General features: G+C 39.8%; 1 protein-coding gene across 1 annotated transcript in view; it reads right to left on the reverse strand.

Annotated features, from left to right (window-relative positions):
* Nucleotides 1-24,772, reverse strand: part of CFAP47 (cilia and flagella associated protein 47) — a 635,949-nt gene that overhangs the window by 459,221 nt on the left and 151,956 nt on the right. The window contains exons 31-33 of the mRNA XM_074968655.1: nt 23,940-24,033; nt 21,095-21,235; nt 15,177-15,372 (exon numbers count right to left, since the gene is read on the reverse strand). Of these exons, the coding sequence (XP_074824756.1) occupies nt 15,177-15,372; nt 21,095-21,235; nt 23,940-24,033 (431 nt within the window). The remainder of the gene's footprint in view (nt 1-15,176; nt 15,373-21,094; nt 21,236-23,939; nt 24,034-24,772) is intronic.

The raw sequence follows: 24,772 nt of genomic DNA on the forward strand, positions 1-24,772 counted from the left end.
CAGGAAGACGCTGGCCCCCTATTCTGTCAGGAAACAGAGAGGACACTCAATCCCAGTGAGAACTAGGCGGGATGGATTCCCTGTTCGGAATGGCCTATGGTTTCAGTCCCAGTGAGAACAGTATGCGCTATTTTGAAAGAGAGCAGGCCTGCAAGAAATTCTCTGTGGAATAATATTATTCTTTAGTCCCTGCTGGAGAAACTTTCATTCATGAAAAACAATTGGGAACATGACCATTAATCTTACATTTTAAAATAGTTCAAATTTAGGCTAGGTACATATTTCAGTGATTAAACTATATGACAAGTTTGACACCTCAATGTTATCCTGTTAAAACCAGAGAAAAGAAAAGAAAGTCTGGCAGCAGACACTAAATTTCTTATAAGACTCATTTTTATTTAATTTGAAATCCTAAACTAGTTAATGAATGTACTTGTAAATTCTCAGAAAAAAACATTCTGCACTCAAAGAGTAGTGCTGTAATTTTGGGGCGGATATACTGTACAGGTTTGAATCCTTGCTTTCAATGCAAAACAACTCAACTTTAACTATGGAGCCACAACCAGATACTTCATACACTAGTCTTTTACTACATAATCACATACTGTTTTTCCCACAGTTCAAGAGCAATAGGTTTACTACTCATTTTTCTTTCATTAATAAAACCAAAACTTAATCTGCATTGGAAAGCATTTGGACCACAGAGCACGCATCATTTATATCTGTTTCTCAAGCTTAATAACTAAAAAAAACCAATTAAAAGCTTATTTTGGATTAGACCAATATTATACAGGACGTTTGAATACACATATGCCAATACATAAAGACCTTGAAGTTATTTAAATACCATGTACCATTTCAGCATTCAAATAAGACAAGACAGTTGATTTCTAGGGATTATTACATACCTCTCACCTTTCACTATGCTGTTTCATACCACCACATAGAGTATGAAATAATGAAAATGCACTGCTTCTCCCATATCATTACTGAAAATAGCAATGGTTATATGAACTGCTTTGGACACACATAGCCAACAGTGCTCCCCCTGCATCCCCCACGTTAAATGTCTAAACAGCTAATTCACGAACATAACTAGAACAAACTAAACCTATGTGCCTACCAATGTGCCTTTTGGATTCCACATCTAAAAGATCTTTCAGAAGCAGCTGGAGCATGCAAGATTCAAAAGGTTTACCAAGTGCAACTAGGTTTACATAATACAAGCACCTTGTTTTGATATGAATACAGAACCAGTGTAAACATCTGAACGTGTCATTTAAGCCAGAAAACCAGATTGGTCTCTGAATATCTCTCAGTGATCTGTGTTTAGGTAGCCTTCACAAAGTACATACATGAAATAAAATTAAATTGTAAATTAAAAGAAAATTGGTCTGAACAGTTCATTTCTTTCCTTAAACTCCTTTTGCCAATCCTCCAGATTTTCCATATTTTGGATGACATGTGGACAGCTGGAATCTTTTCATGTACGCGGGTCTCCTCAAGTACCACCCTTTTCATACCAACTCTTTCTTTAAAGCTGTATAACACCAACTTGCACAAACTACTAATGACTAGAAGAAAAAGGATTTTTAAAAAATATTTCTCCAAATGTACTAAAAAGCTGTATTTAAAGTAGAATTCGGCTTAATTATCAATGCCACAATATGCCCCTTAAACTCAATAAAATGTAGGCTTTTTCACTTTTCTATTAAGGACTAAGTGCTCAGAACTGATCATTGTTACATGTGAACTCCCTGTCTGTTGAGAATCAAGTGTGCTGGAACTCTCTCCAATTTGGACAGATTATCTGGATTCCTAAAAAAATAAAAAAAAATTAAAAAAAGCATCCCTTTCTTGCATCTAATCCTTCTTTGCATTGCTCTGTTTTGTACACATGAGTAAATATTCTAATTTAATGAAGTTTGTTGATTTGATGACTCAGAGTGCAATTAAAATCCAAGTAAAAACAGTTCAATAAATTTCTTTATTGTACTCAAAGGACTCTAGTCTCTTCTCAGTACTCGGAGGCTCATTACAACATATCTTGAAACATCAATTACTGGATTTGCATGCAAAAACAAGTAGACAGTTTCTACAATACATAAGGAAAGGCATATCTGTTTGTGAGGACAATGAAACCTTAAACAGAGTAACACCAGCCTATTTGCATGTTTAAGCACCAACATATTTCTTCTTAGGTATTAAAATACATAACATTTTTCAATCCTGGAAAAATTAGGTATACAGACATAGTAAATAGTGAGGGTTCATTCTCTTCCTAACCTCATTTCAGTGCCCACTGTGTGATTTTTACTTTGGTTGGAGAACCATCAGAATAATCCAAGCTATGGTTTGCCACACCAGTCTGCTGCCCATCAATGTCATATAACCATAAAATCTTTACATGGGACAAAAATTCTAGCCATTGTGTCTGGCACAACTAGACTCTCAGAACTGTGGCACAGTCAGAAGCATTGCTCAACTTAATAACTGTATTCCAATATATGGATGCAATCACATTTGCAAAGCTGGATGCTTTGGTGGTTGAGGCCTACTCCTAGGGGCCAGTCCTCATAACACTGAACCAGAAACAGCAATACAGTTGTTCATATGAAAGTGAAGGGCAGCGTACGAAAAAAATCGAAGATGTCATTCAAGCTTCATCTGTTCCAATACACAGTATTCTTCAAAGGAGTGACTGTAATCGCATTAAATATGAATATACTTGATGGCCAAAGTATATTTACTAAGTGCCACAGAGAAATATCGAGAGACATTGCTGTAGACTTATGCTGAGTCTTATAGAATGAACATGTGACAGTTGAACATCTGAATGATCACATTCTTTTAATGTTTTTGTTGGTTTGGTATGGGCTAGATGAATTTTTACTCTAATCTCCAATGCAAATTTTCTGCCTTACACCTCCCCAAAGTGTTCCTAGGATGATTCTATGTAAACTTTTCATTCTAAAGATGGTGTTTCATTCTAAAGGTGGTGTTACTGGAAATACTGAGCCATCTTCCCGTAATGATTCCATTTGTTCATTATTATTAACCTTTGTAAGGCCAAAGAACCAACATTCAGCATAATTGTGGTTTTTACATTGCTAAGATTATTTTGTTGAGTTCGTCATCTGGTATATGTTCAAAGGAAGAACTTGTTTTATGATTGAAGAGGGTTTAGTTAACCAAGTTTTTGAGAAGGATTAGACCCCACCCCACCATGGTAAGACTGCATTCTCTATAGGTTGCTTTGGTAAATAACAATTTACCACATATATTTTGTGCCAAATACAGTCTTCTAAGGGTAGAAATGTCATCAAAAGTTTATAAACTAATTAAGCAGCTAAAGGGACTCTGTTATCTTTAAATGACGCTGAGGATGGTTTGTGGCCAAGGCTACTGTTCCCTGCTTGGACTAAGAAAAGCAGCCAAGACTGGGACAAGGGATGAAGAGAACACAAAGGAGAAAGAACTGGGAGAATTGTAAGGGAAATAGTGATATGTAGGGGGAAGGTTATGTAGGGGCTTGAAGGTGAGGACAAGGAAGCTAAATATCTGCTGCAAAGGTTCAATATCAAAGAGGTTAATAAAAATTGACATTTCAAAAAATTCTTTTACTGGCAGCCATTATATTGCAGAAAATTCATACATTTATAACACCAGCAATAGGGGAACATAATGTCTGAGATAAGAAAGCTATTTCTGTCCTACTTCTAATACTAGCTGGATATGGAGAAGAACATTTACATGTCTTGCTTAAATGTTAATGTTCTTCTAACACAGGTTACTGTAATCTTATTGCTAAGAAACAAAGATTCAACATCACAGTTACAATGAAGCCCTTATGAAGTTCTGTGCCAGTATTCTAAGATTTTATCATTTCATTGGTGTACTTGGTAACTTCTAAAATGTGGAAGAATGCAAAGCTAACACTGGGGTAAAAAAGTCATACAATGAGTTACTTCAAAAACTTCCCATTTCAGTGGTTGTCTAGATTCTGAAAGTATTAAGAAAAATCTATTTTGGCAAAGACTAAGCCTGCTTTTGGAAGAAAAAGATCAAAATCCAATGGTATGCATATGGCCTTAACTATACTCTTGTGAGGGGTGCTACTGCAGTTTGAGAAAATTGAAGTTTGATAAATTGATTCATATTTTGATAGTTAAGCAAACTAAAACTCATTTAATGGTGTTCTGAACTGGCCTTAAGATATAAGAAATATTACAGTAGAAAATTGAAGTCCAAACGGCAATTTCCTGCTCATGGAAAGCAATTCTGGTTTGGAAATTTCTGTGATAAGATCTTACTTGATTTGATCTGTGTGAAACATGACTTGAAACTTCATTTAGAGGACTACAATATAGAGCAATTGATTTGATATCCCAGTGCTCCTTCTAGCAGCTGAGGAGTTTTTCTTTCAGAATGTGAAAAACTACACTTGAACAATTATCCTTCTAAATTTGCAAGATTTTCACAAAATTTGTTAACCTAATTTGTTCTGGTGATAGCACATCACCATAAACTTAAGGAAAAGATAGGACAAATAGCTCTCAGGACATAGACAGTTTTGCTATATTTCTAACAGAAGCAAATCCTGGAGGCAATGGCCTGCTACTAAGTAAATCATGGAATGCCTTAAACATTGCACAAGAGTGGAGGTTTAGCACCAAAAGAGAGAAAGAAAAATTATCTTAGAAGGTAGCTGAGCTGTAAGCCATTAGGGCTTCGTAGACCCCCAAGATTTTTACCAGAATCTGAATATATTTCAAGATTTTGCTGAAGCCAATGCTGGGCACAAGATGTTCCTGATGACTTTCTTAACACATCAGCTAGTGAAAAATGTTGCTTCTCAGCTTAAGTTTCTGGATGGTCTACGTCAGAGTTCCCTCCCCACTCTGAACTCTGGGGTACAGATGTGGGGACCCGCATTAAAGATCCCCAAAGCTTATTTCTACCAGCTTAGGTTAAAACTTCCCCAAGACACAAATCCTTTCTTTGTCCTTGGACGGTATTGCTGCCACCACCAAGTGATTTAGACAAACATCCAGGGAAAAGGGCCACTTGGAGTCCCTGTTTCCCCAAAATATTCCCCCAAGACCCTTCACCCCCTTTCCTGGGGAGGCTTGAGAATAATATACTAACCAATTGCCTTTAATAAAAGTACAGACCAGACCCTTTATTTTTAGGACACTAAAATCAATCAGGTTCTTAAAAGAAGAACTTTATTATAGAGAACAAGGTAAAAGAAGCACCTCTGTAAAATCAGGATGGAAGGTAATTTTACAGGGTAATAAAAAGATTTAAAAACACAGAGGATTCCCCTCTAGGCTCAACTTCAAAGTTCCAAAAACAGGAATAAATCTCCCTCTTGTCATAGTGAAAATTCACAAGCTAAAACAAAAGATAATCTAACACATTTCCTTGCTTTACTTACAATTTTTGTAATCTTAGATGCTTATTTCAGGTAGGGTTTTAGGAGAGGTTTTTTCCTGCCTGGTCCCTCTCTCTGTCTCGAGAGTGCCCAAATAAAACCTCCCCCCGGCACAGATTTGAAAGTATCTTCTTTTTTTATTGTCCTTTTGGTCAGGTGCCAACCGGGTTATTTGAGCTTCTTAACCCCTTACAGGTAAAGGAGGGATTTTATGCTACCCTTAGCTGTATGTTTATAACAGCCTACATAGCTACTTCTAAGAAGAAAGTCCAGTGCAGTGCAGTAGTTTAAACTAGAGGGAACAGATGTGGATGAACAAGGTGAAGTCTTGTGAGAAGGGCTGGCCAAAATATGCCACCTAAGAGTTTTCAAAGGTTACATGTATATTTCTTTAAACTAAACAACAAGTAGTGCCCATTCAAGGGCTCTAGGTATCCCAACACATAGAACAATAAGACTACCTACCAGTATAATAATAATCATATGTTAAAAAGAAATAACTCAGTCAAAGCATCAGAAAAGCCCTCCCTGGAACACAACCCCAACCTACTTTGAAATGCCTGTCAAAGAAATGGACTGCCAGCATGAGTGAAAGATATCAAGTTCAGATTTAGGACCAAGGATCTGTTTTTCTTTAGATTTGGTATATCTGTTCTAACAGTCCACCCAAACATTCCTGAGGTTTTTAACTGTAGATAATTTTACTTAATTGCTAACATATTTTTATAATAGGTGTTTCTATACATTAATGTGTGTCTTCACTTTTACTGATCTAGCTAGTTTACATAAAAACAAGTGTTTGACTCTTACTACATTAAAGACAATGCATCAGAACATAAACTGGTATGAGTAAAATATTAGGATTTTCACGCAATGGTTCCTCAGATGATCACTTTTTCCTCTATTATATATTTCAAGTTCCCCCTACAGATAGAGCACACTTATTTTTTACAGTATAAAACATCTGACATTTCAGGTTTCCCTCTACAATAAGGCCATGGGAACAAAGGTGAGTAAGCACTCCTTCTTTATAGGACAGAACATTATCTGCATGACTTCTCCAGTAGTCACATACAACAGAAGTGAGCAGTCAGCTTTTGTCTGCTGCTTGATAATGTGTAGAACTGTTTCCAGAACAATCAGGATGAAGATAAGGAGTATTTTACACTAAGATACAGAAACTAACATTTCTGCTCCATCAGAATTAAAACAAAAACTAACAAATTACATATAAACACGGATTTCAAGTCAAGTACAGGTCTCCAAATATTTAAATACTATAAGTTTAGCATAAGTACAAGCAAGGCTAACTTAAACCTTACCCTGATTCCAGACTTTGTGATTATAAAATCATTCTCTCTGAACAATGACTGCCAAAATATCATAAATCTCTCACATAACTGGAGAATGAATCTACCAGTTTTACTGAATAAACTCAGATTATTGAAGAAAATAAGCACATAATTATTCAAACAGAAAAACTGAGCCAACATCTTAGTACAGTATAAATTACAGTTATCCAAATTCCCTTTATCTGAAAATCCTGGTTATCCGAATCCACAGTGAGTCCCCTGGTACATCAATGTTAGTTAATAGCACTTCCTTTTATCGAACAACCAGTTATCCAAAACACTGGGATGTCCCCCAGGCCATTCAGATAAATGGGAGTATACTGTATATATACCCAATAGATTCTTAGGTCTGATCATCTTGAACACTTAATCAAAACTTTAATTACAGAGGGGGATAATAGCACTGCCTATTATTAAGAGTGTCTATCACTTCCCATTATACAAGTCTTTTTTTCCAGTTGCTTATAAACTTCACAAAACTTTATCAGTTTGAGCTGACATTTTCCATGCCCAGTATCTGCCACAAACTGTACTTTTTGGAAAAAAGATTTGTTTGTTTTTTTGAAACAGGGCGGAAACAGTTACTTAATTACCTACAGTAACTGTTGTTCTTTGAGATGTGTTGTGTACATATATAGTCCACTGTAGGTGTATATGCACCCAATGCACTCAGGTGTCAGAGACTTATGCTCATGCTCTCTGTATGCGTTGAGCCAAAGCCATAAAAGTGGTTGTTATCACATCCTTCTCGCCACTTGTAAAATTACTGACTGAAGCAGAGGGGAAGGTGAGAGGACAATGGAATGTGCATGTGCACAACACATCTCAAAGAACAAGTTACTGTAGGTAAGTAACCATTTTTTGCTCCTTTAAGACACTGTACACACATACATTCCACCGCTGGTGATTCTGTAGCAGTTCCCTCTCAGGTGGTGGGACGTTAGATTATCTGAACAGAGACTGCAATACCAACTTCCCCAAGTTGGCATTGTCCCAAGAGACCTAAATGATGGTACAATGCCTGGAGAAGCATGTACAGATGGCCACATTGCTGCTTTGCAGGCATCTGTTATGGGAACATTGCTCAGAAAGGCTGAGGAAGTGGACAGAGCCCTGGTGGAGTGAGCCTTTATTTTCAGTGGAGGAGAGACTTTTGCAAGATCATAATAAATGTTAATACAGACAGAGAACCAGTGTGAGAGACGCTGAACCGTCACTGTGTGAGAATCATTTGACTCTCTCAGATTAGGCTACAAAGAGCCTGGGAGAGTCTCTGAACAACTTAAGGTGAACAGGATAGAACGCCAATATTCTGCAGACATCCAAAGTGAGAAGGCTTTCTTCAGCTTTGGAGAATGAGATTTCGGAAAAAATACTAGAAGCTAAATAGATTGATTCAGGTGAAAAGCTGGTAAAATCATAGATTCATGGGAATGGAAGGGAGTATGGAAAAGCTAACATTGTTTCTGCAAGTTTCTTACTGCCTGTCTATGTAAGTTACTTGTTAGAAGTTGCTTTTGCTGATAAATAGAAATTATGATATTTTGCTGTTGCTAGGGCAATTGTTTTAGCCCATTAGGGATTATTTTGAGAAATTAGTTAGTGTGTATTTTGGAGGCGCAGGGAGTCATGTTCTACTGCTGATTAAGCATTTCTACCCTGAGAGTATATCCCACCAACAAGTCATAAAGATAAGCAGACTTTGAGATGTTTTAACAAACTTTGAAAAACACAATCACAGTAGTGGAGTACCATGCTGGAACTCGCCACTCCCCATGGATGGTCAAGGAGTCCCATGATAGCCTAAGGCAGATAGCAAGGACTGCCCCCCACCACTTTCAAGATAGGTGTTTGGGGTGGGGAGGGCATTCCCGTACCTTGAGACTTATGACTAAACCACTGGGTGTTGTCTGGAAGGACTTGCACCTTCCTGGCTCCTAATGGTAGATATAAATGACTCACAGGCCCAATGAATAACACAGAGCTCCCGCACATTTACGTGCAGAGAGACCTCCTGGGGTGACCACAGTGCTTGCACACAAAGTTGAGCAAGGTAGGCCCCGAAGCCTTTGGTAGATGCATCCGTAACCAGAGAGTCATAGTTGGTTCTGGAAGGGCTAAGTCCAGGGACTGAAGCATTCATGCAGGTATGCAAACCAGCATGTCCAGAAGATGCCTGGATGGACGATATACTGAATGGAGCCAGGCCTGAAGACAGCAAAGGTGACGTCTGGCATGCGGAGTTACGTATGTGCATGAGGCCAGGTGGCCCAGTTGTTGTAGGCAGGAAGGCACTGTTATCAAGCTTTCGGACAGATTAACTAAGGACTGAAACCTGTCCAAAGGATGATAGGACATCACAATTACTGTGTCGAGGTCTGCTCCTATGAATATTATATGTTGCATCAACTGTAACTTTGTTTTGCCTAACTTCAGTTTCAGGGCCAGATGAAAGAACAGCTGTCTGATTACGAGGATGATGATGTGGATTTGGATGCTTGAGGCTCTGCGCAACAGCCAATCGTCAAGGCAAGGGAAAATTTGGACACCTAGGTGGCACAGGTGGTCCACTACCACCACCATGTGTTTTATTAAGACCCTTGGAGCTGACAACAGGCCGAAGGGGAGCACCGTAAATTGGTAGAGGGTATCTCCTGCTATGAAGTGAAGGTACTTCCTGTGGCATGGAAGTACGGCCACACGGATCTATGAGTTCTACAAATCAAGGGCAGCATACCAATCTCCAGGAAAGAGATAATGGAAGCAATGGTAACTATTTTGAACTTGATTTTTTTGATAAAGCGGTACAACTTGGTCAAAAATGGGACAAACTATCTGACTTTTGGGGGATTAGGAAGTAACAGGAATAGAATCCTTTCCCTCTGTGATGACAAGCCACTTCTTCTATTGCTCCCAATTCCAGAAGAGACTTTACTTATGGTTCCCTGAAAAAAGATGGGGAAGGTGGGCTGGAGAAAGGGAGGGAGGTGAACTTGATAACATATCCCTCTTTTATAGTGCTGAGCATCCCTTATTCAATGTTGTCATTCCAAGCGCTATAAAAGAGCAATAGGTGTCTTCCAAAAGGTGGGACAGGTACAGTGTCCTCAAAGAGGCAGTCAAAATACCTGTTTAGAAGTTGTTGAGACCTGGTGACAATCAAGATTGTAGTTTGTGTCAGAACAGTCTTGTTCAAAAAATGGAGCTATCGCCTCATCTTCTTCAGACAGAGTATCAGGTATCACAGTCAGATACAGATCTATCTGGTGAAACCCAATCAGAGGATTCTGCATCAGATCATAGAATCATAAAAATGTAGGACTGGAAGGGACCTCAATAGGTCATCTAGTTCAGTCCCTTGCACTCAGTGTTATCTCGACTATCCCTGACAGCTGTTTGTCTAACCTGTTCTTTAAAACCTCCAATGATGGAGAGTCCACAACCTCCTTAGATAATTCATTCCAGTGCTTAACTACCCCCACAGTCAGGATAGTTTTCCTAATGTCTAACCTAAATTTCCTTTACTTCAGTTGAAGCCCATTATTTCTTATCCTGTCCTCAGTGGTTAAGGAGAACAATTTATCACCCTACTCTTTATAAACCTTTTGAGGAAGAGTATCTTTGGATACAGACTGGCTAGCCTGGTGAGGTGGGCTTTAAACTAGGTTTAAGGGGGGCAGGAAACAAAAGCCCCTAGGTAAGACCAAAACATGAACACCCAGGTGAATGGCTGGAATCTTGGGGTACATGGGATATTGCAACATGGACAAAGGAGAGACAAGAGGGAATATAGAGGGAAAATCTGATAAACATCTTAGATGTCTGTGTACTAATGCAGGAAGTATGGGGAATAAACAAGAAGAACAAGAAATACTAGTGAATAAATCACAGATATGACATATGGCATCACAGAAACTTAGTGGGATAATTCACATGACTGGAATACTGGTAGAGAAGGGTACAGCTTGTACCGGAAGGACAGGCAGGGAAAAAAGGAGGTGTTGCCATGGATATCAAAGATGTATACCATTGCACTGAGGTTGAGATAGAAGTGGGAGACAGACCTGTTGAAAGTCTCTGGGTAAGGATAATAGCGGTAAAAAAACAAAGGTGATATCGTGGTAAGGATCTAATATAGACCACCGGCTCACAAAAGAGAGGTGGATGAGACTTTTTTTTTTTTTAAACACAATTAACGCAATCATCCAAAACGCAGAACTTGGTAGGGCTATTGTAATACTGATTACTCTGAAAAAATCAGGCCCAAGGCATCTCAAACTGGGCACCCAAAATTAGTGGATACTTTTGACCTTAATCTCTCTGTGTCAGTTCCCCATATGTAAAATTAGAATACCACTGCCACTTCATCTTAGAGGTGTTGTGGAAATTAATTAATTAATATTTGTGAAGCACTCCGATACTGCAATGATGAGCACTACAGAAAAGGCCATGAGGAAATCGATACTTCTGTCTTCAGAGAGGGTGTGAATAATAATGCAGTAAGTAAGGCCTAGAGCCACACACTGAATAAAATAAGCTGAACACAAAATATTTTAAAAGCGCCTCATGAAATGAGCACCTTCCATCCCATGCACTGAAAAATGCAGCTGTCCTGTGTAAAGAACAGTATGTGATCATATAATTAAAGATTGTATCATATTGCATACAAATAAGGGACCAAATTAAGGTTGCACAGGTAACACATTATATTAACCAATTTTATGATATTGTTGAGAGGATGCATAAAAACCATGAACTGAAAAAACTGGCTAGAAGCAGGTATAGTCCAAGCAGTCACCGTGTAAACTTCCACGCAGAGAATACACACACACTCACAAATCACTCCTGCTATTCCAGTCTGAGACTTCTCTGAAAGCAGAAAAATACTAATTATGTTAAATTGTGAGGGTATACAAGTGTCTATAAGGAACCAGACAGTGACCATGAAACTCATTGTCACTTGTTATCTCTGGCCAAATCTGAAACCAAGTCTTCACAAATGAGCACATTAACCTACTGAGCCATCTGCCCCATTTTGATGATTTAATACAAACATTTTATTTCTGAGTATCCAATTACATAATTAAACTTGCCATCATTTTTAGTGCCAACTCCAAACCTATTGTAGAAAGCTTTTAAAACTAAATAATTGTTTAACCGTGCTTTAGAATTGAAGATAAACTGTACTAATTCATTTTTACAACAATTTATTATACTAAGCTACAAAGTATTGCCAGGAGGCAAAAAGAATAGGTACTTACCCTACTGCAACTGTGGTTCTTCGATATGTGCTGTTCACAAGGATTCCGCTTCGGGTTTGCATGCACCCCATGCGCTGGAGATCAGAATCTTTTGGCCAGCAGTGTCCACCGTGGCGGATTCTGTGCCCTCACACCCTCCACAACTGAGGGCATAAAGAGCAAAGTAGGGACCAAGTGCCCCTCAGTTCCTTCACCAATAAGAAATCTAGGTGTTAATTAGATTCTGTAGAAGCAAGAAAGGAGGGTTGATTGAGGATTATATATGGAGACCACATCTCAAAGAACTACAGTTACTGTAGGGTAAGTAACTGTTCTCTCGTCTTCAAGTGCTTGTCCACATGTATTTTACATCTCAAAGAACTACAGTTACTGTAGGGTAAGTAACTGTTCTCTCGTCTTCAAGTGCTTGTCCACATGTATTTTACTTCTAGTGACTCTCAAGCAGTCCTGGAGGTGGATGCTCAGGCAAGGATGCCAGAACCTTTGTAGAAGTGTCGGGGGGGAGGGCAAAGTGCCCCCTCCCTCTTCAAGGCTGGCTGCTCCATCAGTGAGCCAGTTGCCCTCTCTTCTGGTGCCACAGCAGCCTCTGGTGGGTGAAAGGTGTAATTGCAGCATCTCCCCAGCAAAATCTATTATTTGGGGGGAGGACAGGGCGGAACCTGCAGGGGATATGAATTCTGCACTTACATTTCTTTTGTTAAAAAGTGAGAGCGTCCCGGATTCCAGCACCAGGGCTCAGAGTTTACTTTAAGACAGCTCTGCCAAAGTGGGCATCTGACTTAGATGCCTCGACAAGGGAATAATGCCTTTCAAATGTATATAATGAATCCCAAGTATCTGCCCTACAAATTCCAGAGATCAGTACATTTGAATAAGCCACAGAGGCTCAAATAGGGGTTCCATGAGCCACAGAAGGATGATGATGTTGAGATCCCAAGAAGAAGCTGGGTCTCTGACATTGAGTCATGAGCGCAAAAGTCCTTGAGAAATTTTGTCACTGTGGAGTATGAGAAGACTGATTGTGAAAATCAGAGCATGATATGCAGTGATTGCAGCTAAATGGACTTTCAGGAAACTAAATGCTAGGCCTTTTTCCTTCAGAGATAATATGTAGTCTAGAACCTTTGGTACTGGATCCTCAACTGGGTCCACGTTGTCCTGGGTGGCCCACACGGAAAATTATTTCAATTTTGCAGCACACGTTTTTACGGTGGAGGCCTTCCTAAACACTGTTGTTATTGATCATCCAGACTGCATTCAGGCCATCAGAGGTAGCGAGTGGGGTTCTAGAGGCAGTATCTGGCCTTGGTTCTGAAACACTATGACCATACAGACAGGGAGATAGATGGGAGGTTCACTGGACAATTGGAGAAGGTCCAAGAGACAGAACTGTCTCAGCTAATATGGGGTTATCAAGATCACTGTGTCTGTGTCCCATCTGATCTTTATTATCCTGGGGATCAGCAGAACCAGAGGGAATGCACAGAGGAAGCTTTTAGACCACAGGAGGAGGAATGCATCATTTAGGATTTCATGTTCATGCCTCCCCTGGAACAGAACATCTTGAATTTGGCAGTGTCTGCTAATGCAAATGGTCTATAGCCAGGATCCCCCACATCTGGAAGATAGAGTGCAACATGGTGTCTCATAATGACTATGTAAGGTTGGATACCAGGTTCTTGCTTAGTAAGTCTGACATACTCTTGTTTATTCCTGGGAGGTGAAGGGCCAGCAGGGTTACCGAATACAGTTGGCACCATTCGCAGAGTTTGATGGCTGCCTGACATAACTGGGATGAGCGTAAGCCACCCTGTTTGTTCATGTAATGCATTTCTGACATGTTGTCTGTCATGATCTGCAGTACTGAATTCCACCATGGTGTACAAGGGGATCTGTATTGGAGGGGAAGGGTGGACACATGGGTACAGGGGGTCTTTTGATGTATTTCAGTACAGTTTGAGGATTTGGGGTGCAAGTTAAGCATGGAAAGAAATTTTAAAGACTTTCAGAGGGGTTTTTTTGAGAAAAAAGCTTGCTAGGGTTCTAGCCACTGGTAGTACACGGCTAGATTATGACTTTTTGCCATTGGCAGTAAGAAGGCACAAAAGGAGGGTCACTCCACCCTTTATGCCCTTATATAGGAGCACAAGGAGACACAGAGTGCAAGCAACGTTCCACAGACACTGCTAACTTTAAAAAAAACAAACAAACAAAAAAAACCCTGGCCTCATATGCATTGAATGCATGCACACCTAGAGTGGGATCCACATTGACACACACTGAAAGAAATTATGTCTGGAAACAGAGGTAATGTTATCAGTGGTTGAACTGACAATTTCATCCAGGGCTTTGGAGTGGAGCCCGGAGCTGGAGCGCGGAGCAGCTCCGAAACAGTGGAGCTGCAGGTTTTTGCCTGGAGCTGGAGCGGAGCCAGAGCACAGCTCCAAAACCCTGATTTCATCAGATCAGAGGACTAGAATTGCCTAGGCCAAACTGGTGCTACCATGATCACCACTTCCACATCTTGTCTGAGCTTCTTTAACACCCTCGGTATAAGGAGGATTGGCAGGTAGGTACACGTTGTCCCCAGAGTCCACAAGATGAGGCAAGTTTCTCATTGAGAACTGGGACTTACGCCCCTCAGGAGCAGAAACAGTGACATCTTGTGTTTGTCTCTGTGGCAAATAGATTTATGATTTTGTGATCACACTTGGGAAAGTAGGTCTGAATGATGGAATCTTTATCGATCATTCCTGATCGCATGAGAACTGTCTGCTCTGGTGATCTGCTAGGCAATCCATGCAGGTGCAGAACTGCTAGGGTGATCTGAATACAGATACACCAGTTCCAAATGCAAACAGTTTCCCCACTCTGCCCTTTTTGCCCTAGGTTGAGGAGCACGAGGGCACAAATGGCACAGGAGTGGTTCCAATGAGTACTGCTGGCCAAAGATTCCATTCAAGCGAATGGAATGTATGTGCATAATAAGTGAAATATTTATGGACACATATTCAAAGTACGGTACTTTCAGTGACAAACTGTCACAATATCCTTAAGGTATACAGAAACTGGGGCAAAAGTACTAAGGGGGTGAGGGGGGAAAGAATAGTCAAAGCATTGCTTCACCTTTTTGACAGTCTTTCCACACAATTTTTCTGGTTTTCTCATAATGTGTATTCAGCCAGGTAAGGAGGAGTCTTTCAGATGGAGAATATATATTACTGGATAAAGGCTCAGCATTTATTCTCGGCATGCTTTGCAGGCTTTCTGAGCTCAACAGATTACTGGTAGTAAGTGACAATACACGTGCAAGGACCAACACCTGAAATCAGAAAAAATATTTCATCTTTTTACTAAAAAGTATAATTACAATTCCAAGTAGAAAGAACAAAACACAAAAATACAATTATTTTTCAAACACAGAAAAACTTTCAGATTTGAAGCTATTTGGTAGATTCTAAACTGGCATAAAGGCACGTTGCATTAATGGGGCAGGGCTTCCAGTCTCCACCTTTTTAAAAAAATATTTCTTTATTTTTTTTCCTTTCAAGATTATTATTTACAAACAGTGAACAGCATGAAATTTAACCATCTCTTCTAATACCAACAAAAAAATCATGCTATATAAAAGCCTGCGTATGAATTCAACCCTATGTGCTCCTAAAATTATGCAAATATAAGATTAAATCTTCCCTTCCATCCTCAAATGCACAGCAAATACATGACATATTCACATGTATTTTCTTTGTACATTTGCAATTTACATTCAGCAATGAAAAAACTATTTTTCCTAAAATCTACAGTATTTTCCTTTTTATGAGATCATTGTTTATATAAATAAACCTTCTCTACTCTTTCAGTTCTGTACAGTTATCCTATGTTATTAACATAGCAGAGATTGGTTTGGATTATGATTTAGGGACGCCTTTAATTCCTGAATCAAATAAAATGCAAATGGAAGGTTCTAAACGTATTTTGTTTCCAATTATTTTTCAATTATTTTTGATGACTTCATCAAAAATAATTTGACCTTTTTGCATTCCCAGAATGAGTCTGTAGACTCCAACAGAATCCAACAGCAGCTAAATTACCAATAAATATTGGAATTATTTTTTAATCCAAGTTTATAAGTGCAAAGCCAATTTAATCTAGTGTTTGCAACATCTCCTTCATAGCTCATTTCATTTTTTCGGAGCCAAATTCACCTCCCAGTTTTTCTTTACAATTCTCCTATTGACATTATTAAATATTTATATTATGATAGTACCCAAAAGTCCTTGTTAGGGCCCATATACACACAGAGATTGACGAGTTTGTAATCTAAAGCAAGCATCCTATAGACAACGGAGGAAGAGGCAATCAAATTTTTTCATAAACACACTATTTTTTGTTTTGTGTTAATTATCTGCTTTTCCCAACTGTCTCTCAGCCTTGCAATCAGACACTGGTTACAGAGCACCTGGGGAGGGAGGGTGCTTTCCAAGCATAAGTGGCAACTTTGAGAGGAGCACAGAAGTTGGTTGCTCAGGTTGGTACCATTGACAGAGTGAACAGGATGAGGGAGAATGTAGAAAGAGACCAGAATAAATAAGTAGCAAGTGTCAGAGCTGGGAAGAACATTGAAGGTTAAGAGAAGAAGTTTGAATCTGATATGATGGAAGAGGAGTAGCAATGGGTTAAAATAGAGGATTCATGTGTTCAGACCCATGGGCAAAGAAGATGATCTTGGGTGAGTTATGTATGAATGAGACTGGGACAATACAGATGCCCTGAAGTCCAATAAGGAGGAAGTTACAGCGTTGAAGAAGGGAGATGAGGACCTGGAAGGGACAGCTTTAGCTGTCTAGATGGAAAGAAAAAGCTCAGATTTTAGAAATGTCATAGATGAAGAAGTGGCAAGATTTGGACAGAGATAAAATGTTGACAGAGAGACTATATAATGTGGGGAAAGAAAGAGGGATGACTCCTAGGTTATGAGCCTGACTGAAAAGACAAACAATAGTACAATCAATACTGAAAGCAAATGTAGGGGAGGGAAAATGGTGCAAAGGAAAAGATCAGGAATTCAGTTTTGGCCCTGTTAAGTTTGAGGTAATAGTAAAAGGCATCCAGAGGGAAATGCTAGCAAAACAGGTAGAGATGTGAGACTGCAGAGTTTGCAGAGATTGCATTGCAGGGTTTGCACATTCCCACAAAATACACAAGAGACCAGGACTTCAACCCCCTAAGTTCTGAACCACCTCCACATTCCCATCAGCCTTCAGACTGCACATGGAGGAGCTATGCTGCAACAGATTCCTTCAAGTATGTCTTCCTCTGATATCCCTGTTCAGGGCATGTTTGATAGTGAGGAAAGGTCAGTAGCATACATTTCTTCACAGAAAAGGTTTAATTCACCCTCATGGTCCATCAACCCAAGCCAGAGGAAATCAGGTTACATGCCCTTGGTGGTAGCAAATTCATCTTTATATTCTACTATAGAAAGCAAATCCACTCTCAAACAATGATTGGGTTATATAAAAATAGAAGTAGGAAATTATAAGGACTAAAAATAGTTCCTGGCATTGCGCAATATTGCTTGCAGCGTAAATACTAATGAGCAATCAAAGGAATTATTCTGACCTTCAAGCAATCATTTCCATAAATTGCTATTTCACTTCAGCACTCAAGATCTGTTTTATTAATCCTCTTGTATGTCAAAAATATCCAGGTTGTTTGAGGTGGTGTCTTATGCATCTATGTGAAATACATGTTGTACAGTAACTGAAAAAGCAGAATGGGTGGTGCCTCATTGTGGGAATTTAACTGTTTTTTTTCCTATATATTAGTTACGTCTTACCCAGTCAGTCTGGCTTTCGAACTATAATGTAATTGAAGGTGCTTGAGATGAGAAATATATCTCTAGAATCTAAAGACTTTCTTTGAATGCAAAGATCTTCTTTTGCTATGGAATAATCAAAAATATTTATGGGCCTGTGATGGGGCCAATTAACTCCCCAGGCTGCACCTGGAGGAGGAGCCAGGGAACATGGATTAATTAGACAAAGCTCAGCTGGATGGGAACAGGAAAGGACTGTATAAAGCTCAGAAGCTGAGAGCAGCGGGGGCTGCAGAGTAGTTGTCTGCAGTTATACACCCTGGGAGAAGGGAGGTGTGTTTGGAGCTACAGAGGTAGGTAGCCTACAGCTACTCTCTGAGACGAGGAAACTTGGGCTGGCAAACCAGAGAAGGGGGAGAGCCAGAGAGGTAGGAAAGGCTTAGGGGAAGAGCAGCAAGGCATGGGATAGTGCAGACCTTGCCTGCTGAAGAGAGGGCCGCTGAGCTAGAACCCCGAGTAGAGGGTGGGCCTGGGTTCCCCTACCAGCCACTGGAGAAGTGACACAGACCATGCAGTGGAGAGCAGAGTGCCCGGGACTGTTTTCCCCAATAGACTTTGATATCCCAGAAGGGGGAAACATGCATAGTGACCAGGCCAGAGGGCCAAGTCATGAAGAGGAAGCTGTAACTCATGGTGCGAGAGGGGCTGCAGGGTGAGAGAAGACAACAGAAGAGGGCACAAGCACCTGGAAGGAGCAAATCCCCAGAGCAGCCAGGAGGTGGTGCCCTATCAGCAAGTAGACCCTGTGACAGGCCCTTTTCCTGCACTTAGTTATAAGGTACTTATATGGCACCCACATCATAGTATCTCAGAGCCCCACAATCTTTAAAGTATTATTTCAAAACACCCCTGTACGGTAGAAAAGCACTGGTGTTCCCCTTTTACAGTTGGGGAACAGAGAGACAAAGACGTCTACATGGGATGGAAAGCCAGGGTGTGAATCTACAGTGCACTAGCTTGCCACACGGTAACAACATCCTGTGTGGACATGCTACAGTGCATTAAAAGTTCCGTAGGGATCTTTTACATTGGCAGACAGTCAGGATCTACACAGTCTGTAGGAGGGGTCTTGTCATATAACTTATAAAAAGATCTGTGGTTTAAATTTTATATCCCTGGTCTCATGCCAGGTTCCTGAAGTATAAAGGCTGCAGCATACGCACAAGGAAGACACTGTTGGCTGCCTAACCGTGATAGAAAGCATGACAAGCACAGGGGACAGCCATGTTTCACTTAGGTCCAGTCCATCAAACATCACAGGAGCAACCAAAGGCCTCAGAAGGTCTTGAAAGAGAAAACAGGGTATATAACTGTTTTAGCTGCCAATTTTGATGAGAGGAACCCATAATGGGAATAAGAATGGGGATGATGCTGGGCGGAGTATACTTGCTCAGATGAGGAAAAATTTAGTCAGCAATGAACCTGGAGCTGAGAGAAGAGTTGGCAATAATCATGACACACAAGAGCGTTAAATAAATGTGAAGAGATATTGATGTCAAAGCACATGTTAATTTTATCACTGATTATCCTAAGGATGTGAGTAAAGCTCAAATAAATTTGTTAGTCTCTAAGATGCCACAAGGACTCCTCATTGTTGTTTGTTTGAGTACTTGATGTTTCAGAGTAGTGTTTACATGGCATCACACACTCAGAACCCTTCAAGACTGAAAACTGAAGTGCTTCTGGATATGCAGTGCTTTTTCTTCTTTCTTTAGGCTCCTTGATAGAGAGTAAATGGGTGACAGGAACACAATCCATTCATTTGTAGATGTAGCATTGAGGGAGGAATGCTTGACCCCAAATCACTCTCCAGGAAAAGCAGCTTCATTTGATCAGAATGGAAATAACTCTGCCTTTCAGGGGCTGTTTATGCCCCAGATATAGTAGGCACAAGTGATTGCCTACTATGTTTTTGACAGACATTTCAGATAAACATTTCTTCAAAAACCTGAACTCTTCATTTCAGAATCCAAGATGAAGAATTTTCTAGAGTAGTAAGTCAACCAACCCCAACCACTCTACCTTTTTTAAAATCAACAAAGCATTTTACAATTACTAATGTATAGGGTTCTACCAAATTCACAGTCCATTTTGGACAATTTCACATCCAGGGTTTTTAAAATTAGTAAATTTCACGTTTTCAGATGTTTACATCTGAAATTTCATAGTGTTGTAACGGTGGGGGTCCCAACCCAAAAGGCCATCAGGGTGGGAAGGTCACAAGACTATTGTAGGGAGATTGGGGAATTGCCACACTTACTTCTGCCCTGCTGCTGGCAGGGGTGCTGCCTTCAGAGCTGGGCAGCTAGAGAGGAAGGCTGCTGGCCCAGCACCTAGCTCTAAAGCCAGTACCACCACCAGACGCAGTACAAAAGTGAGGGTTGCACGGCATGGGGTGTGGTTACATTATGTCCGGTTTTCCTGTGAGTCTCCCACCCAAATTGGGGGCTCACAGCCACAGCCTCCCTACAGGGTGGAGGTGGGGGAGGAGGGTTAACAGCTCCAGCTACCAAGCTTCCTGAAGCCCGGGGAAATCCTGGAGGTGGGTCTGACCCATGCCAGGAGCAGCCCCTGCAGGGGAAGAGGAAGTCTTGTCCTTCCTTATCCCCAGACAGGACTAGCAGCTGGAGCCCTACACAGGGTAGGAGCCCCTGGCTGCATGCCAGATTTCACAGGGGAGATCACATTTCACGATCCATGATGCATTTTTCATAGCTGTGAATCTGGTAGGGCCCTACTAACGTGCAAAAAAATTAACTATATAATCTGTTGACGCATACACTACTTTTAATTAAAGCCCACATTATAAACAGACTCCTATTTTGCAAGCAGAGAGGGTAACATTTACATGTTTAAGTTCCCCCACTGTATTGAAGTCTGTTATCACCCACATTTAATTGCATTAACAATTAACTGTACTCCAAAAATTGAAGCAACTAAGGGTCCTTTAAACCACTGACCCTAAGGGTATGTCAATACAGCGCAAAAAAAAAAAGTGTGTTTTTAGTTAAGTAGATTAATTCTTTTGCCATTTGTTAAAACAGTTGGGGTATCTGAAGTAAAGAATTATTCTATTCAATCTCACCTTGTCTGAAACCTTCCTGTAATATTTGCAAATATCATTTAAAAGCTTAGTACTATAAAATATTACATGTCTGCAATGTACCTTGTATACCTGGAGTAGCACATCAGTCCATACACGTTTGCTCATGGTCTCGAATACACTGTCATCCAAAACAAACAAACTCTTATTGTTAAAAATGTCAGAGTTCTTCATGTTAGCTTTTTGCAGCTCAGTCATCTGAACCTTAAGATAAAGGACAATGAGATTTATATTTTATCTGAAACTATGACATCTATAGGGTACGATAATCATAAGCGACAGCCACTACTGGCTTTTAAAAGTTTGTCAGGTAAACAACTGCTTTTTCTAATATAACTACATACTTAGTGGATAAAGAAAAAGCAGTCCATATAGTATATTAGAAATTTGCCAAAGTATATAATGCTGTTTCTCACAGAATCTTAGTCACAAAATTAATTTTAGCTGCCTGGGATGAGAACACTATGGAGTGAAAACTCACTGGAGAACTATAAGCAAAGCGTAATGATAAATGGCAACACACATCTAGTGTGCTTCCACAGTGATAAGTGTTAGGACCATGAAACATCTTTATTAAAGTTCTTAAAGGGGGAGTAAACAGCACAGATCACACTAAATTGATAGGAGTGGCAAATACCAGTGAGTAAAGGGAAGTAACACAAAGGTACCTAAAGGGATTAAAAACATGGATAGAAATGAACGTATGGTTTAACCTGAAAAAAATAAAAACTAACAGATTTTGGGAAAAATAATCACACATACAGATATAAAATGGGAGGGAGAAACCTGAAAAGCAGCAATGCTGACAGAGACTTAGAAGTATAGTTATTGCCTGTTTAACTTTGAATATAGCAGCAAAAAAAGTGACTACAAGTTTGGACTGAAAATGCCCAGGCATTACACCATAAATTGGGATGGATGGGTGTGTAAATGGGCTCTGCTTGCATGTTTCTTGTGTGGCTCTCCTTGGAATACCAAATTCATTCCTAGGCATCAGAAAGAGAATGAGTGACAAAACTGGACCTAGTCTGGAAAAAAATTACAAAAGTATTGGGGAATGAGAGAGTGATTTATGGGGAAAGAACAGAAACATGTAATATGTATATTATTTGGCTAAGATACAGAGATACTAGTCTACTACAACATATTTGAAGCAAGGGTCACATTGGGGAAAAAAACCATGATGGTTCTCTTCCAAACTCTGCCTACAAAATAGGCTCCATCAATATATGGATCGCCAAAACAAGATACTGCTCCCAGTAGATTGTGCAGATGTTCAAAAATATTGTATTGTCACTTGGCTCCCTAGGCTACTTAAGATTGACACCCCCTCAATGGGATTGAAATATGGCCATGAGCTCTGCTGGGTTCCTTGGATTTATTTCCCTTTGGACTGGGGTCGGGTGGGAGGAAGGAGACAGCTGTATCCCATAATCTGGTATTTGAGGTGCTAAAATGAAACATCACTCTCAGTAAATTGTGCAGATCTGTGATCTTTTCTCTCCTTTCTATATGATGGATCAGATAGCTAACAATGCTGACATTTAAGTCATCGTAATTGGATATCTGAGTAATCACCTCACTGAGATGAATGGGGTATGTCACACCTCTCAGGGCCATTGTTCCAGGCTCTCAGCAGATTCATCACTGCATCATTAAACTTTGTTCATATTTTTGAAATTTCCTTTGTAACAAGAATATCTAGAGACTTACTGTTTTTAAATTAATGCTAAGATCGGGAGAGCAAGACAACGGCTTCAGAGAGGTGCCTGAATTGCATATGGTTATGTAGTGACTGTTTCTAAACCCTGCTTAGAAAGGTGTAAAGATGAAGTCAGGAACCATATTAGCTAGGGTGACACATGTAAATTTAACTAGGAGCAATGGAATAAAATTGAGAAAAAGAAAATTTAGACTAAATACTAGAAAACACTTCCTAACACTGAGATTTTTTTCAGCTGTTGAGGTTCTCAAAGGAAGTGGAAGAAGCATTGCTAGGGATATTTAAATCTTTCTTCTGCTCAGTAAATTTTACTCACTTTGTTCTACTGCTCTTCCCTACCACACACAACTCAACTTTTGATTGTCAACCTCTACTGAAGTCTCCAGTTTTAAGGGTTTTCATGGCTATGTTCTTTACAAAAATATTAGGATGATGGCATCATGAGGTTGGCAAAATTTTCCAGATCAATCAGGTCTTCCAACCCACGGATTGGCACGGGTTATATATGAAACAAAGGTGGCAAATTAAAACTTAATAAAAGGAAATACTTTTTCACACAATTGCAACAATTAGCCTGTGGAACTCATTGGAACACAGAGGTGTTCCAAAAGGAGGATCCAAAAGGAGGTTAGATTGATTAACAAGAATATCCAGAATTATAACTGTAAATTTTGAAAAACATAAGTTTTGGAAGAGACATAAACCATTGTGTTTCATGTCTTAAGTTCACCTTTAATTATTGGGAACCAGAAGGAAACTTTTCTTAAGGGAAGATCATCATCCTATAACTGTCTATTGCATGGTTTCTTGCAAATTCCTCTCAAACACTGGGAACTGGTCACTCTGAGTAACAGGATATTAGACTAGAAGGACCACTGGTCTGATCCAATATGAGAATTACTATGTTCCTATTTTTTACGAAGGAGATGTTTAAAAATACCTACTGTTGAATAGTTTTTAGAAAAACACATAGCTCCACTTCCTGTGTGTGTGTGTGGAACTGATTGCACCAAATACCAAACTACAGCTCTGATCCTACTAAGGCTTATGCACATGCTTAATTTTACACACTGCAAATAAACTCACTCATTTCAGTGGGACTGCTCACAGTGCAAAAAGTTAAGCATGTACATAAGTCTTTGCAGGATAAAGGAACATGTATGTAGGCTATTTTAGAACAATTACCTTCAATGCGATTTGCAATCCAATCCATTTCTTATACTCATCAGGTTCAAGCAGAAATTCAGGCATAACGTGTGGAAGGCATGCTCCTTGGCTTCTTAAATAATACAAAAACAAAAATAAGTAGACAGGAAAAATCATTTTTAAATACAGCCCCTAATTTCATACCCACCGTTTTGTACAGGCTATCTAACTGTAGGTGAAAACCAATAGCTACAATCAACTTAGGGCACAAACAACAGAATGCAGACAACTGACAAAGTATGCGACTGAACACACAAATCAGAGATTCAGATTTTGAACTATCATTTGCTACTACAATTGAGTGGGAGTACTAAATCAGAGGGGGGGTTGAGACCCAAAAAGCATTGCTAGTTTTGAAAAAGCCTGTTTCTGGAAAAACGGCAAACAAGCCTTAGAAGTCTTTTTGTCAATAGGCTTTGCATAACGGTTTTTTAGTTCCTACGAAAGGAGGTTACTTTTACAGATGTTCTTCAAAATGTGTAGTCCATATACATATTCCACAATTGGTGAGTGCACATCCAGTGTGCACACGTCAGACAACTTTCTGGTCAGCAATATCCACTAGGGCAGTGTATGTGCATTCCGGTGAGAATATAAACGGTGGAGCCTCCTTGTCACACCTTCACCACTATGGGAGCCTGTGATGTCAAGACTCAAAAAGTAGTGGGGATGAAGGGTGGGTTGTGGAATATGTATAAGGCCTACACATCTCAAAGACCATCAGTTACTGTAAAGGTAAGTAACCTCTATTTCTTCTCCCAGTACTACTCTGCACACATATTCCAAAGTTGGTGACTCCCGAGCCCTAATTG

Source organism: Natator depressus, chromosome 1 (genome assembly GCF_965152275.1).
Source record: "Natator depressus isolate rNatDep1 chromosome 1, rNatDep2.hap1, whole genome shotgun sequence".
Lineage (NCBI taxonomy): Eukaryota > Metazoa > Chordata > Testudines > Cheloniidae > Natator > Natator depressus.